Source organism: Arvicanthis niloticus, chromosome 13 (assembly GCF_011762505.2).
Source record: "Arvicanthis niloticus isolate mArvNil1 chromosome 13, mArvNil1.pat.X, whole genome shotgun sequence".
NCBI lineage: Eukaryota > Metazoa > Chordata > Mammalia > Rodentia > Muridae > Arvicanthis > Arvicanthis niloticus.
In genome coordinates, this window is record NC_047670.1 from 2708284 (window position 1) to 2722800 (window position 14517).

At 38.3% G+C, this 14517-nt stretch overlaps 2 protein-coding genes across 3 annotated transcripts in view; one reads left to right on the forward strand and one right to left on the reverse strand.

The window, feature by feature from the left end:
- On the forward strand, window positions 1-5193 carry Rbis (ribosomal biogenesis factor). The gene is made up of 4 exons (XM_076911211.1): window positions 1-141; window positions 1578-1694; window positions 4189-4305; window positions 5074-5193. The coding sequence occupies exons 2-4, from the start codon at window positions 1581-1583 to the stop codon at window positions 5134-5136; spliced, it is 294 nt and encodes a 97-aa protein (XP_076767326.1). The 5' UTR covers window positions 1-141; window positions 1578-1580; the 3' UTR covers window positions 5137-5193.
- Window positions 5178-14517, reverse strand: part of E2f5 (E2F transcription factor 5) — a 24612-nt gene continuing 15272 nt past the window's right edge. The window contains exons 4-8 of one of the 2 annotated variants that reach the window (XM_076911210.1): window positions 10472-10513; window positions 8805-8869; window positions 7652-7919; window positions 6338-6382; window positions 5178-5893 (exon numbers count right to left, since the gene is read on the reverse strand). In XM_076911210.1, the coding sequence (XP_076767325.1) occupies window positions 5784-5893; window positions 6338-6382; window positions 7652-7919; window positions 8805-8869; window positions 10472-10513 (530 nt within the window). In that variant the 3' untranslated portion in view covers window positions 5178-5783. Of the gene's footprint in view, window positions 5894-6337; window positions 6383-7651; window positions 7920-8804; window positions 8870-10471; window positions 10519-14517 lie in introns of both variants that reach the window. The other variant, XM_076911209.1, reaches the window with a different exon arrangement.

The following is a 14517-nucleotide window of genomic DNA, read 5'->3' on the forward strand; positions in this document are numbered from 1 at the left end:
CCGCTCAGGGGGGAAGGTCCGTTCGGTGGGTGGGGTTACGGCTGTAAAGCGCTCACTTGACTGGCTCCTCTTTCCGGAACTTCCTGTGTCTTGAGCTTGTGGATGGTGTCACTGCGAACCTGAACAGCCTCGTGAACCTTGGTGAGAAGCTAGTGAGGTTTTTTTTGGAGCGCTGGGGACAAATGTTTGGGGCCCAGGCAGGGCGTGGTGGGAATGCTGGCAGCCGCGGCTCCGAGGCCTTTCTGTTAACTTCAAGTCCTCTATCGACTCCTCGTGGGCGATGGAACTACCCGGGTGCCCAGGCCCGAAACCTTGCAGTCACCCCTTGGCAGGGTGTTTGAACAGTTCACAATTTTAAAGTAGCAGTTTTCTCAAAACCTGGCTTTAGTTAGGCTGCTGTCTTCTCGAACTTTTCTGTGTTTCCATCTTAGTAAGCGTCTCTCGTCATTCGAGTCTGTAACGCTTTTTGTATGCTTCATGTTGACGTTAATATCTGTGCATGTAAAATACCTATCTGGCTGTTTGTGTGTCTTTATTACTTCATACTTAGTAAGTGACTAGTGAATACTAGATGAGAGGGTAGATGGGGGAGGTTAGATAATAGGTTGAATGTCTTTGTTATTTCTTTTTACTCATGTATTTTCTACTGTTAATTATATTTTAAAGCTTATAATTATATTTTTACCGTTAGGGTTCAAGAGTGTGTTGTTTCCATATATACAATATATGGAAATATATATACATACATATATACACACACATACACACACTGCATATTGTGTATCCATATTGTTTGATTAGATCATAAACCAAAACATGCCAGGCACCTGTAATAAGTATTGTGTATGTATACTCCCTGTGTATGCACACTGAGGCTGTATTGGTGGAAGTTTTAGTCAAGATAGAAAGTTTGAGCAAAATGCAAAGGGAAGATACAACAGGTTTTAGGCCAGAATCAAGAGTACGACAGCTGAACAGACCAAGGCATTATTGCCCCGTGTATGTCTGGATTACCACTGTGTGCAGTTGACTTGTGCAAAAACTTGGAGAACTTTCAGTAAAGAGAAAGATTAAAAAAAAATCGACAGAGTTACAGCAGAAAAGCACCCAAAAACATATAGTGGAAGTGAAGATAACAAACTTTAAATACAACAGGTGCCTAGCATGATTTTGTTTATGATCTAATCAAACAAAAGCAGAAAATGTTGCAGGTTTTTGTTCATGAGAGAAGCAGTATAGTATAATGACCTCTAGTCTAACTTGTATGGCTTTAAATCTTTGCATGACTTTTTAAATCTCTAAAATGGGAATAATGGTACTTCGCACAAAGGGTTGCTTGCTTGTGTGTGTCGACAACCAACATAACTAGGTGCCAGAGACCTGGTGCTAGTGATGCAGGAACAATTGAGATATGTGTGCCTCATATCTCAAAACCTGGCAAAATGTCCAGGAGTGAAAGACAGGGAATTTATGTGACAACTTTTAAAATAATCTGAACTAAGATGGACTTTAAAATTTTAAATTGACTTGTGGTTCAAAATAAAAGCAGTTTAACTGAATCCCTTTGTTTTTTCTAGACAATGGCAAAGAACAAACTAAAAGGGCAGAAGTCCAGGAATGTATTTCATATAGCTAGCCACAAAACTTTCAAGGCTAAAAACAAGGCAAAACCAGTTACTACTAATCTTAAGAAGGTAAGTATTTAAGTATTCTGAGATTGCTTATGAGCAAAATGTAAACTAACAGTGGGATTCTGTGGGATTTTGTTACTTAACAGAAGTTCACAGCCTTTCTTACTAGGCAAGACTTTTTAAAAATATTAAGGTAAATACCCTCCCTTTTAAAATACAAATTCAAGAGGTGGGTAAAACCAACTCCCCCACCCCCAACTCCACATATATGAGATCCTACGAAATAGCCTACTGAGCTGTATGAGACTATAGAAATCACTGTTCAGACAATATGAAGGGCAGTTCTTACTAGTTCACTCTGAACATATTCAAGATTCTACTAACAAAGGTGTACAGTGTGAGCCAGCAGCTTGGCAGCTAGTAGATTGGAATTTAAAAGCCTATAAAATGAAGAATTTGGCTGAAATATATATTTTTTTTATTCTTCAAAATAGGTGCTTGAGAGATGGCCTAGCATTAAGAACATTTATTGCCTTTGGCAAAGGACCATGGCTTACAACTGACTATAACTCCAGTTTTAGGGATCTGATAACCTTGTTTGGTCCATGTATACACATGGTGGACATAAACTTAGGCAGATGTACAACATACACATAAAAATTCTAAGTCTTTATACTTCAAAATATATGAGAAAAATTTTTAATGATTAAGTAGATCATACTTTAGCTTAAATAATGAGCCAGCTTTCTAGGATGTAACAGTCCATTAAAAACTCACTTTTGGCCAGGCAGTGATGGTACACACCTTTAATCTCAGGAGGCAAAAGCAGGCAGATCTCTAGGAGTTCAAGGCCAGCTTGGTCTACAAAGTGAGTTCCAGGATAACCAGGGCTGTTTAACAGAGAAGCCCTCTTCCCCTCCCAGAAAATACCTGTAAAACTAAAAAGGTTCAACTTTCTTGTTTCTCTCAAGAACTGGGATATAGTTTCTAAAGGAGATTTGAGATTTCCTAACTATGGAGGAAGTAAAACTGGATGTAACTCTGGAGTTTTCCATAGGATTGTCTTTGTAGTTTAAAAGACCTGAATGAAGGTGAGGAGTTAATTCTATAGAGCTGGGGAATCCTGGGAGCAGCATCTTCTACAGAGAACATTCATCACTCCAAGCGAGGAAAGAGTATAGTCTATTTAAGGAAGATTACTTTGTTAAACTATGATATACTAATACACAGGCTGATAGGATCAGAGTAAGGGTCTAAGTAGGTGGCTTAGAGTTCATATCTTCAGAAAGTAGCTTTTTAAGACTTGATCTCTATGATAGACTAAAATTTGTGATAATTAATTTAATGAAGCCAGGCAGCCAGTTGTGTCTTTAGTTAGCTTAACATCTGGACTCAGTTCAATTGCACTTAGCCGGGTTACTAAGCAAATTTTGTCAAGGGAGAAAACAAATGGCTCTAAATAAGTGGTTAACAGTTTGGAATCCATGCTAGTGAAGGTGAACAGCGAGGATTAAAAACAGTTTTTGAGTGAATGAATGCCTATTGTGACGAGAACAAGTGAACTGTGAGCTGAAGGTGTCTCAGAGGAGTAGGGGGTAGAGGTTGATTGTGAAAAAGGCCTGACTGCTCAGGACTTTGTGATGAACAGGCCATTAGACTATGTTTGTTGAACTCATTAAGCAGTGATTCCATACATATAATGGTCATAGCCAGTGTTTTGAATTTTTCACAAAGCAGCAAATAAATGTGGTATTTATGGGTGACAGTAGTCAGGGAGGAGTACTGGTTAAGATGGTGGTACGAAGGAACCAAGGCTTTTAAGGAGAAACTGGTAGCAGTGTTTAATGTACCATTTCTTCTCCATGCTTAGATTCAGGAGGGCTACTGGAGCATCCATCTAGAGAAAGTGATCCAGAAAGGGCTCAGTAGTTTAATATCTGAAGAGACTAAAATTTGATCCACGTTTCTTACTTTATATAAGCAACATAGCTAGGACTGGTCACATTAAAAAAAATGTTGCTCTCCTTAATGTGTGTCATGTGTCACTTCTGTGTGGGCCTACAGAGTCCAGAAGAGGATGTCAGACCCGTAGAGATGGTTGTGCGCCACAACAATGTGGAACTGAAAACTGAACTTTGTCCCCTGAGCCGTCTTTCTAATCCCAGATCCCATATTTTAATCCGTTCATATCTTTAAAATCTTAAGTGTGAGATAAATCAAAATGATTGTTTTTAAAAATACAAACTTTCTGACTCTCATAAGACAACTGTAGTTTGTGAATTTTAGTAAAGAATTTATATGCTTTTTAAAAAAAACGTGTGCGCGTGCATGCCACATACATGCATGCATGCATGCATGTGTGCATGCCATTTGCAGGCTTAGAGAATCTCTTAGGGCAGAGGGTCAAATCCCAGGGCCTAGCTTGTACAGCAGATGCCTTTACCTGTTGAGATATCTAGGCAATCCAGTACTTAACTTTTTTATGCTTAACAAGATAAAATGATGAGGTCATTTTATCTTTAATAGTTATGAGACTATGGATAATTTTTTTTAACAGATAAACATTGTGAATCATGAAAAAATCAACAGAATGAACAGAGCTTTTGTAAATATACAGAAAGAACTTGCAAACTTCTCAAAAAGCCTTTCTCTTAAATCTGTGCAGAAAGAGCTGGTAAGTAGAAACTAAGGAGTTTTCCTGACATTTAAGGCTATTACTCCTGAAGTGTATGTTGTTGTCCTTGTTCTGGGTCACAAGCTACAATCATAGAAAGAAGGTCACTTGAGGATGAATTAAGGTCTTGCCGGAAGCAAGGAAATACAACCTCCATGGACTGAATCTCCATCAGCCATGCAAAAGCATATTTACTGAATGGTCCATAAGAGTAGTTTTTTGGGTATAAGTTCTTCAAATCAAAGCCCCTGATCTAACCTGTTTTGTGAAGGAAAACATCACACCCCCACAAGCTTATTGTACACTGTTTGCAGTACCCAATAATGCAAGATATTCCAGGTGTGCCAGAATTATTTTCTGACCAGTCTTTGTAAAGGCTCTAAAACTCCTTCAGAGAAATAATTCTGTAATTCATAGAAAAGTTTGCCACAAAAAATTTCTTCAAGGTTTCAGTCCTTCTAGAAAATATCTATTTATTCTGCTGTTTACCCTTGATACAATGAAAAACAATTGGTTCATTCTAATGTACACTAAGTACACTGATTCTACTAGAATTCTACTATAATTTTTACTTAGTATTTTGTTGCATATGGTACATTCAGCCATATTCAAACATTAAGTTTAAATATGCATTGTATTGTATTTCCAAAGGGAAACAAGTAAACTAGAGGAATTAAACTAGGTAACAGTTTGTATTCAAGGAGGTTTGGTCTGCTGCTACTTAGGTGTTTTACTTTGTTTTTAACTTCCTTCCTTTTGATTTTTCAGAAGCACCATAAAAATGAAGCAGCTAACGTTGATGAAGCAACACGACTATTGGCACAATTGTAATACAGTGACAGTGCATCACATTTCCCCGAAGATCAATAAACTCAACGTTTCATAAAACTTTATTTTTTTTAAATCTTGTTAATGTACAGGCATTGGCACATATTAAAAACAAACTACATAAACAGATCTTTCCTGTACTTTAGGAAAGTGGAATGTCAGAAGTCAACAAACTGATAGATTTAAAGTGCTAAAACAGAAGGCACTTCACAAAATCTGTTCACTCAACTGTGATATCCTTCACTTTATATATGGCAGTGAATGTCTGTTCAAAGGATACATAGAAACAGCTTTGAGGCAGTAAAAACAAAAGACAAATATGTGATCTTCTGGACAATGTTTTGTTGTGATGAACTGAAGCCTGCTGTAACTGTCCTCTAAGGAGAGGAAGCTACAGAATTCAGCACTAAATGAAACTCAATGTAATCACTGGAGGGGCGTGCTGGTGGACAGTTAATCATGCCCCCCACAAGCAGTCAGAGCCCTTTCAAGTTTTGTGAAGTAAAAAATAAAATAAAATGTTAGGGAAGAACATTTCAGAGTCAGTGAACTAAAAAGGTGTTACATTCATAATTTTAAATACTTAGGTTATTAAGAATCCTAAAATGTTAAAGTTAGAGGTAGATAACAGTCCCAAGTTTCCGTGGAATCTAATAATTTAGTATCTGAACATCAAACAGATCACAAACTCCTTCATTATCATCTAAATTAAAGTTGTAGTCATCTGCTGGGGTAGGAGAAAGCCGTAAGAGAGGAAACACTGCAAAGGAAAAAGTTTCATTGTTAGAGTTGGTTTCTACATGAATTATGATGGTTAACATAAAATTTTCCACAGCTTAGTCCAAAAACTTGCACAAAAGCCCAGAGACTTAAATAGCATACTACAGACAGTTGACTTATAGTAATCATTTCATACATTTCAAAAAGCACCCTGGCTAACGTTAGTTATAGTCCAGTGATTGAGGTGGGCAGCATGAAATAGCCTGTGGTGAGAGTCCATACAAAACTGTTGGTTGTGACATACTATTCAGTTACTCCTGGGCCAGTGTGCCAATAGTTTTTAATAAAAGTATTCCTTACAGGTTCTTTCTCTTAAAAATGCAAGTAAGTAAAAATTCTAAAAGATTCTACACCTTAATACTGAGTCACTTGGTGTTTGAACTCTAGTAATGTATATCCGGTAGTAAAATTTTCAACTTCTTACCATCAGAAGACATCAGTTCATCAATGATGTCTCCACTAATAGATCCTGTTGGAAACAGAAATGTAATAGGGGCATTTAAGTTTTAATAATGATAGTCACATTAATAGTGTGATGGGCAGAATAAAGGTACTAGAACATGGAAAAGACAAATCTCATGAGTACCTATTACTTTCTTGGCACCAAACTAACGATACAGGGGCAAAGTGTCTCCATTCTTCTAAAACTTAGTCTGTGTCACAAGAGTGATATAATTCCACTGACTCAACAACACTTCATTTCTCCTGTTCATTTTATCTCTATCTTATACATCAAAACTTACTTTGCCTAAACAGTATTTCTCATATCTGCTGATTCTCTTTCCTATCCCCCTTGGTAGCACCCTATTCTACCCTTAATACCCTTAATGTTCTCTCCACTGCTCTAACTGCAAACATCTAGTTTTCTGTCTCTGAAGCTCCTGAAAGGCTACCTTCGGATTTCCAAAAGTACAGTTTCCAAGTCCCCCCACTCCCATGTTCATCACTGCATAAATCTCACTTCTACGTTCCCATGTAAAAATCTTAACAGGTTTATTATTAGCTAGCATTTTCATCTGATGCCCAAAAAGTCTAATGTGTCCCCAAGCGTTTTCTTTATACTGAATGATACACAGAAAATACTCAATTTTCTTAAGTTTGTTGTTATATTTTTAAATTTAAAACTTAAATTTTAAAAATTTTGGTGGAAACCAACAGTATTAACTGGGTTTAATCTAAAGCATATAGTTTTTTTTTGCCTTATATGTTCCAATTAAATTGAAATTAACTAGTACTTTCTTAAAGACTATACTTTCTCTTCTGCAGCTCTTCAGCTATAATATAAAAAGTACAGAAAGCAGCAAGATATGCATAGGCAACACAGAGTTTAAACACTGACCCGTGTCAAAGTAAAAATCTAGTTTCATTATTATTGATTATGAAATCTTGAAGTGGAAGCAATGAAGTATTCCATTAGCAAACAATACAAGTTATATATAATACAGCTTTTAACATCTGCAGTGACATTTGTATTTGCTCAGAATAAAGAGTTCTAAACATTGTAACTGAATAAATTTTTCTGTGTGTGTGTGTGTATCTAGTAATACAGAAAGGACATGCCATAAAATCTTTATATCTCTTCAAGTGACAGGTATATAGACTATAGAGGGTACCAAATGGAGTAAGATTATTTTGCCTCAGATATAAGAAGTGACAAATTCAGACTAGCTCTCTGAGCTGTTTCATATGGCAATTATGTTTTCATGTGAAGTTTTTAGACCAAAGCCTCTCTACCAACCTGAAGATATTTCTGTAGCTGGTGTCTGCTGGAAAGTCTGGCTTCTTTCAGAAACATGTTGCTCAGGCAGGTTTTGAGCAGCCATGGTGGATTTTTGTGGAGTCACCGAAGTTGAGGACTGGGAGGAAGGCTGTGTGAGGTCATCAGGTGGGGGGACAGGAAAAACCACCGGCTTAGATGAACTGGATTCTTTATTTATAAGTAGCACATGGATAGGTCCTGAGTGACTCTTCAGATTTATGTGGTATTTCTTTTGTCCATTCTGTCCCTTTGAAGTTATTGGGTATAAACAAGCAAGTATTAATCACGGCTAGCTAACTTGAAAGATTAAAGCAAAGACTAGCAAAGTCATTAGCATCTAACACCTAAATTCGCATAACAAAGTCACTTGGTTGCAAACACATGAAAAACTGACCAAGAGAACAGGGATTCTAAGGTCTGTAAGCCACTTGTGCCTTAATGGCAAATTTTGCTCAAATGGTAGTTATCAAAGAAGTAGTTGTAGAATGCTAACCAAATAACCTGTCTCATCCTTTCCCCCTTCTACTTCTTTCCTGTTCCACACTTTCATCACTACTTGATAGCCTTTTATTACGTTGTCCAGGTTGGCGTCAAACCTCAGTGTCTCACATGTTAGGATGATTACTACAGGGACACAGTGCCATCCATTTCACTGTCTGTGATGTTATCTGGTGGTGCTCAGTAATGTTCTATAACTTCTCAACATGTATGAACTCCAATCTGAAGTAAGCTACCACGACTGGTAATCTCAACATCCTGTTTGAATTTACAAATTTCACAAACCAAAACCTTTCCACCCATCAAGCAAAAGACAATTGACTTGATTTCCTACATAGATAAGAAAATTTTTTTCAAAAAGGTAATTTGCTTCTTGAGGCTTTAACAAATAATGTAAATTCCTAAATACTTCAAGATTAGGGGAGAAGGGAAGTACAGATTTCATTCAGCCACTTTTACCAAAGTAGTGAAGATGTTCAAATTTCAATATCAATGTTTTTAGGTATATATCTTAATAGCAATAACTCAAAAATGTTCAAACTCTAATAATTCTTGTTTGTCTCAAAAAACACATTTGTCTCTGATAAAATGGTAGATCTATTTTTCCCACTTGTATAACAGCTATGCTACATACCATTTCTGGAACAGGTACTTCCAGCTGTGTACCAGAAGGTGCCTGAATGGCCAACAGCGTATCACCTGGCAAAATAAATAAATACTTAACTGTAAGAATGCTGTAGATCATAAGAGATTTAAGAATGAGAGGTCGGAAATCAGAAGAGTAGATTTGGTCCCAGGATACTGGGTTAGGTGGTGCATGTTTTTAATCTCAGCACTTGGGAGGTGAAGGCAGGAGAATTAAGAATCCCAGGATAACCTTTGCTAAACAGTGAGTTCTAGGCCACCATGGGCTACTTGAGAATTTATCTAAAAAATACAGAAAGACAATACACAGGCTGGAGGTGTTTCTCACTTGGTAGAGAGCCAGTCTACTAAAAAAAGCCTTGGGTTGGGTTCTATCCCCAACACCAGTTAGGTCATAAGTCATAGGTCATGGTCATGGAACATGCCTGTAATTCCAGCGCAAAGGGGAAGAGGCAGGATGAACCAGAAGGTCATCCTTGGCTATACAAAGAGTTTGAGGCCAACCTGAGACCCTGTCTTTAAAAAAAACAATCAGAAACCTAGGCCCAATGACATCAGATTCAGTAAAATGAAGGCCGTAACAGGCTGCTACACTCCGCACATTAAATGAAGACACATCAGCTCATAAAGGCATTCTTAGACTTAGCTGCTATTCTCACTAAAATTTTCAGATCCTTATTTTCTTTTACTTGGTGTTCTGTATATTCTGAGACTACACCCTTTTAGTCTCTTAAAGCATTCAAACATTGAAACAAAAGGACACTAGAGACTAGGTATAATAGAGTAACAGGTTGCCCTTAAGTAAACTTATTTTGAAGCCACATATTACAAAGCTTTTATGCAATTTCCGATTTGTAAAGCTTTCCTCAAACTTCATTAAAATGCATAAAAACTGCTGGTAAAATAAGACAAGGCCATTTGTATTTCCAACAGTCTTTTCATTGAGATTCAGTTTATATTTGAAATGATAACTTAGCCAATTGATTACTGTGGATGGGCAATACGCATGCTATCCTTTAGAAAACCTGCATAATATAAACAAGCACAGAGTTTTATTTCACAATTTTGGATGTAGTGTCCTTCACCTTAGTTAATACATCACATTGTCATTTCAAGCAGTAAACGTGGCACAGGATTAGAAATAATATTATAAAACAGATTCACCTAACTTTGCTCACCAGGTTTCACCTGTGACTACTACCTACTGTTCAGTTTCATGACAATTCTTACATTTCACATTCCCTGTATCCAGCTTAAGCCTTGTTATTTACTGTGACCTTCCAAAGCCTGCTAAATCCTGCTGATTTAAGATCCTTGTCCCTTGCTTGCCCTGCCCTCCCGCACATGAAATAAAAGCAGTGAAAAAGGTTACTGCCATGAAAAGAAAAACAGAAGCAGCCTATCAACATGCCACTGTAGAGAAAGGGAAAAACATTCCCAACTCCTGAAAATACTGACAGGCTGAGTATATGGGGAATTGTGAGAATCTACAGGTTGTTCAAAAAATATAGCAGGTGGTAGTGGCCCATGCCTTTAATTATAGGGAGCAAATCTCTAGAACCAGAGGCCAGCCTGACCTACACAGACAAACCCTGTCTCCAAAAACCAAAAATAAATAAGAATAAAAAGTTATAAAAACAGGCTGACAGTACTTACCATTAAAGCAATTGCAGATGTCTTCGTGAGTTACGTAAGAAAATGTACTGTCGTAAGAGTTAAGGAAAAACATTTATATCAAGGTCTACACACTACACCTAAATGCCAAACTGAAATTCAATGAATGAAAAGTGCTGCAACATGGTCACACAGACAAAATACAATCCTGTAAGTAGTGATTCTGGTTCATGACTTCTGAGGACTTCTGGGGTATGATGGAAAATGGTCTCTCTTTCTCTCTCTCTCTCTCTCTCTCTCTCTCTCTCTCTCTCTCTCTCTCACACACACACACACACACACACACACACACACACACGGGGTGTGTGTGTACACAGAGAATGGATGGGAAAGAGCATCAACACTGGTGGAGAGCAGGCTCAATTTTCTTGGATAACTACTTATCTTTTATTTGAATTAAATGGCTACAAAGAGGCTTGTAGCTCCTAGAGACAAAGGTGTCGGAGACCATATGGGAAATAGAACAGTGTGATTAGAAGACATGAGAGAGCATCAGTCCAGAGCTGTTGTTAGGGTCTTCATATAAAAAGCAAGGTGGAGAGAAGGAGAAACATTTTAGAAGTTGTTACTTTGAATAATTTTGACCAACTCTTTACTATAGGATCCTAGGTTGCCTGCCCCTGGATGAGGAAGGCATAGGATTGCTGCATCTTGTATGTGGTCAGATGGAGGTTCATATGGTTTAGGACTAAATAGTCTACTCCTACAATTCTGCTCCTGGATGATCCCTTGCCAATTCTAAGAATTAGTGAAATCATAGAGACTTGGGCATGGTCAAAATCTTACAAAGTTATAAAACAGGGCAACAAACACTAGATCACCTCAGTGGTTTCTGAATCTTTGGGTTTCACAGAACACAGCTTGAAAATTCCCACTAGTCTAACATGAGTATGGAGCTTTGACCCCCACACAAAATTAACAAGACAATATAAGGAATGCATTGTATACCTTACTCAAATATTTCTGTGAGGTGAGTAAAGATAAATTGCAAAATTTCCAAAAAATTACAGGGGGTAAGCAGCCAGGGGATCATGGCACATGCCTTTAATCCAGCATTTGGGAGGCAGAGGCAAGAGTTCAAGTCCAGCCTGGTCTACATAGTAACATCCAGGATAGCAAGGGCTACACAGAGAAACTGTGTATTAAAAACTCAACAAAACAAACAAAAAGTATGATAAACAAGCACACAAAAGAAATCTCCACGGTGTCTAAGGAAAGACTGCCATGTGTAAAGAACATACTGACCACATCACAATAAACATTCTTGGGGTAGTATTAGGTAGAAGCTGCATGGACTATAAATTTATGATATTCCTTTAAACTCAAATTAATTTTTCAAAACTGAAAGCTACTCAGTTCTTACTGCCTCAGAACTGAACGTAATTATTTAAGGAACCTTACAATAATAATAATATTCACGGACCTCTGTGCTAAGCTACAATACTTCATCCTGTATGTTAAATACATACAACTTAAAATGCTAGTATGTTAAAAATACTAGGCATCCCAGTGATCTGCTGCACTCAGGGCATCTGGTAAGAACCCTAAAAGTCCCACAGCTGACGCAGGGAGCCTAATGGACTCCGGAACTATCAAGCCTCAAAACCCCTGTCCGACAAATTCCACTCCCCTTCTGGCCAGTCCTTTCTTGCTGGGACAGACTGCTAGTTAGTCTGCTCCCTCGAAGACACCACAGACTGAGGCATCCCAGGAGATCTGCTGCACACTGGGCAACGGAGCAACTGATCACCAGCTTGTCTGCTCCCCTGAAGACACCACAGCTTAAAGGCATCCCAGGAGTCCCTGTGTAACAGCGCAACTGCCACCACAGTCTGAAGACTTCCCAGGGTCTCTGCCAAATGCAGGGTAACTGACCCAAAAGACTGAAAAGCCTCCCTGGAGTTCTGCTACACAGGGAAACAGAAAACACAGTTTGTAGGCTCCCCCGGAGAAGAGCTTCACAGCTCCTCTGAAGACGAACAGTCTGAAAGCCTCCCAGGAGATCTGCTGCAGCCAAGGCAACAGATCAGCAGCTCCTCTGCCCCTCTGAAGACCCCACAGTCAGAGGATCCAACAGGATACCCGAAGCAACCTAGGGACAAAAGAGGCAGACTCCAGACAGAGTCACTCAGACCAGCAAATACCAGAGATAAACAAATGGTGAGAAGCAAGCGCAAGACCAAAAGCAACAGAAGCCTATATATGTGGGCATCATCAGAACCCAATTCTCCCACCATAACAAGGCCTGAATACACCAACACACCTGAAAATCAGGAAGCTGACCTAAAATCCTATCTCATGAAGATAATAGAGTCCTTTAAGGATGATACAAATAATTCACTTAAAGAAATGCAGGAAAACAGGTAGAAGCCCTTAAAGAAACAGAAAACACAATCCCTTAAAAACAGAAACAAATCCCTTAAAGAAATGAAGGGACTGAGGTAGCAAAATAAAACTCCATTTTGTTTTTAAGACTCCATTCTAAGTTAACTTGTCCTAGAGAGGCATGGGCTCCTCCCCTGAGGTCTGAGAGAAATCACAAAATGTCCCTGGCAGTTGCAAAATAGCCACAGCAGCTGCAGCTGGCTGGTAACAACAGAGTGGGCTAAGAAAACATAAGTCTTTCCCAGGTCAAGATGTCCCTTTTTGATGTACGCTCACTCCTTGTGGTTGAACCAGGTACTGTAAACCAAGTAGACTAACATTAAAGACTAGCATTACTTTACCCTCTCATGTAATGCCAAGGATTGGAAACCCCCACTTGCAGTTTTTAATTTTATAAAGACCTGGAGGTTCACTCTCCTTTCTGTTCCATCAGGAGGGTTGGTGGCCCAAGCTTGAGCTTCAATAAAGACCCTCATATGCTTACATTGATGGTATGATTCCTGGTGGTCTCTTTGGGGTTGTTTTACAATCTAGGCATAACAGAAATACAGGAAAAGACAAACAGGTGAAGGAATTGAATAAAGCAGTCCAAGATCTAAAAGTGGAAGTAGAAACAATAAAGAAAACACAAATGGAGGCAACCCTGAAAATGGAAAACCTAGGAAAGAGGTCAGGAATTACAGATATAAGAATCAGCAACAGACAACAAGAAATAAAACAGAGAATCTCAGGTGTAGTAGATACCCTAGAAGAGATTGACACAACTGCCAAAGAAAATTCAAAACATAAAAAACTCCTAACCCAAAACATCCAGGAAATTCAGGACACAATGAAAAGACCAAATTTAAGAATAACTGCAATAGAGGAAAACAAAGATTCCCAGCTCAAAGGACCTGAAAATGTCTTCAACAAAATCATAAAAGAAAATTTCCCCAACCTAAAGAAAGAAATAGCCATAAAAGTGCAAGAATCCTAAAGAACACCAAATAAATGGGACCAGAAAAGAAAATCCTCTTGTCACATAATAATCAAAACACTAAATGCACAGAACAATGAAAGAATATTAAAAGTTGCAAGGGAAAAGGGTCAAGTAACATACATAGATAGACCTATAAGAATCACACCAGACTTCTCAGCAGAGACTATGAAAGTCAGAAGATCCTGGTCAGAGGTCATGCAGACTCTAGGAGAGCACAAATACCAGCCCAGGCTACTATATCCAGCAAAACTCTGAATCAACATAGATGGAGAAACCAAAATATTCCAGAACAAAATCAAATTCAAACTGTATCTATGTACCAACCCAGGCCTACAGAGGATTCTAGAAGAAAAACTTCAACACAAGAAAGGTACCTACAAAGAAAAGACAAGATATTAATCATCTCACAACAAAGCCACATGCACATAGTGCCACCTACAAAAACAAACATAACAGGAACTAACTTTAATCTCTCAGTATTAATGGACTCAATTCACCCATAAAAAGACATAAGCTAACAGTCTGGATATGCAAACAGGATCCATCATTTTGCTGCATACAGGAAATACACTTCAATAGCAAAGACAGACACTATCTCTGAGTAAAAAGATGGAAAAAGGTCTTCCAGGCAAATGGTCAGAAGAAACAAGTAAGACCTGCTATT

Bases quoted from the DNA above. Each gene is read 5' to 3' on its own strand.
- Rbis (XM_076911211.1), top strand. From the start codon at position 1,581: ATGGCAAAGAACAAACTAAAAGGGCAGAAGTCCAGGAATGTATTTCAT. The intron at 1,695-4,188 runs GTAAGTATTTAA...TTTTTTTAACAG, and splicing joins TTACTACTAATCTTAAGAAG to ATAAACATTGTGAATCATGA. The intron at 4,306-5,073 runs GTAAGTAGAAAC...TTGATTTTTCAG, and splicing joins AATCTGTGCAGAAAGAGCTG to AAGCACCATAAAAATGAAGC.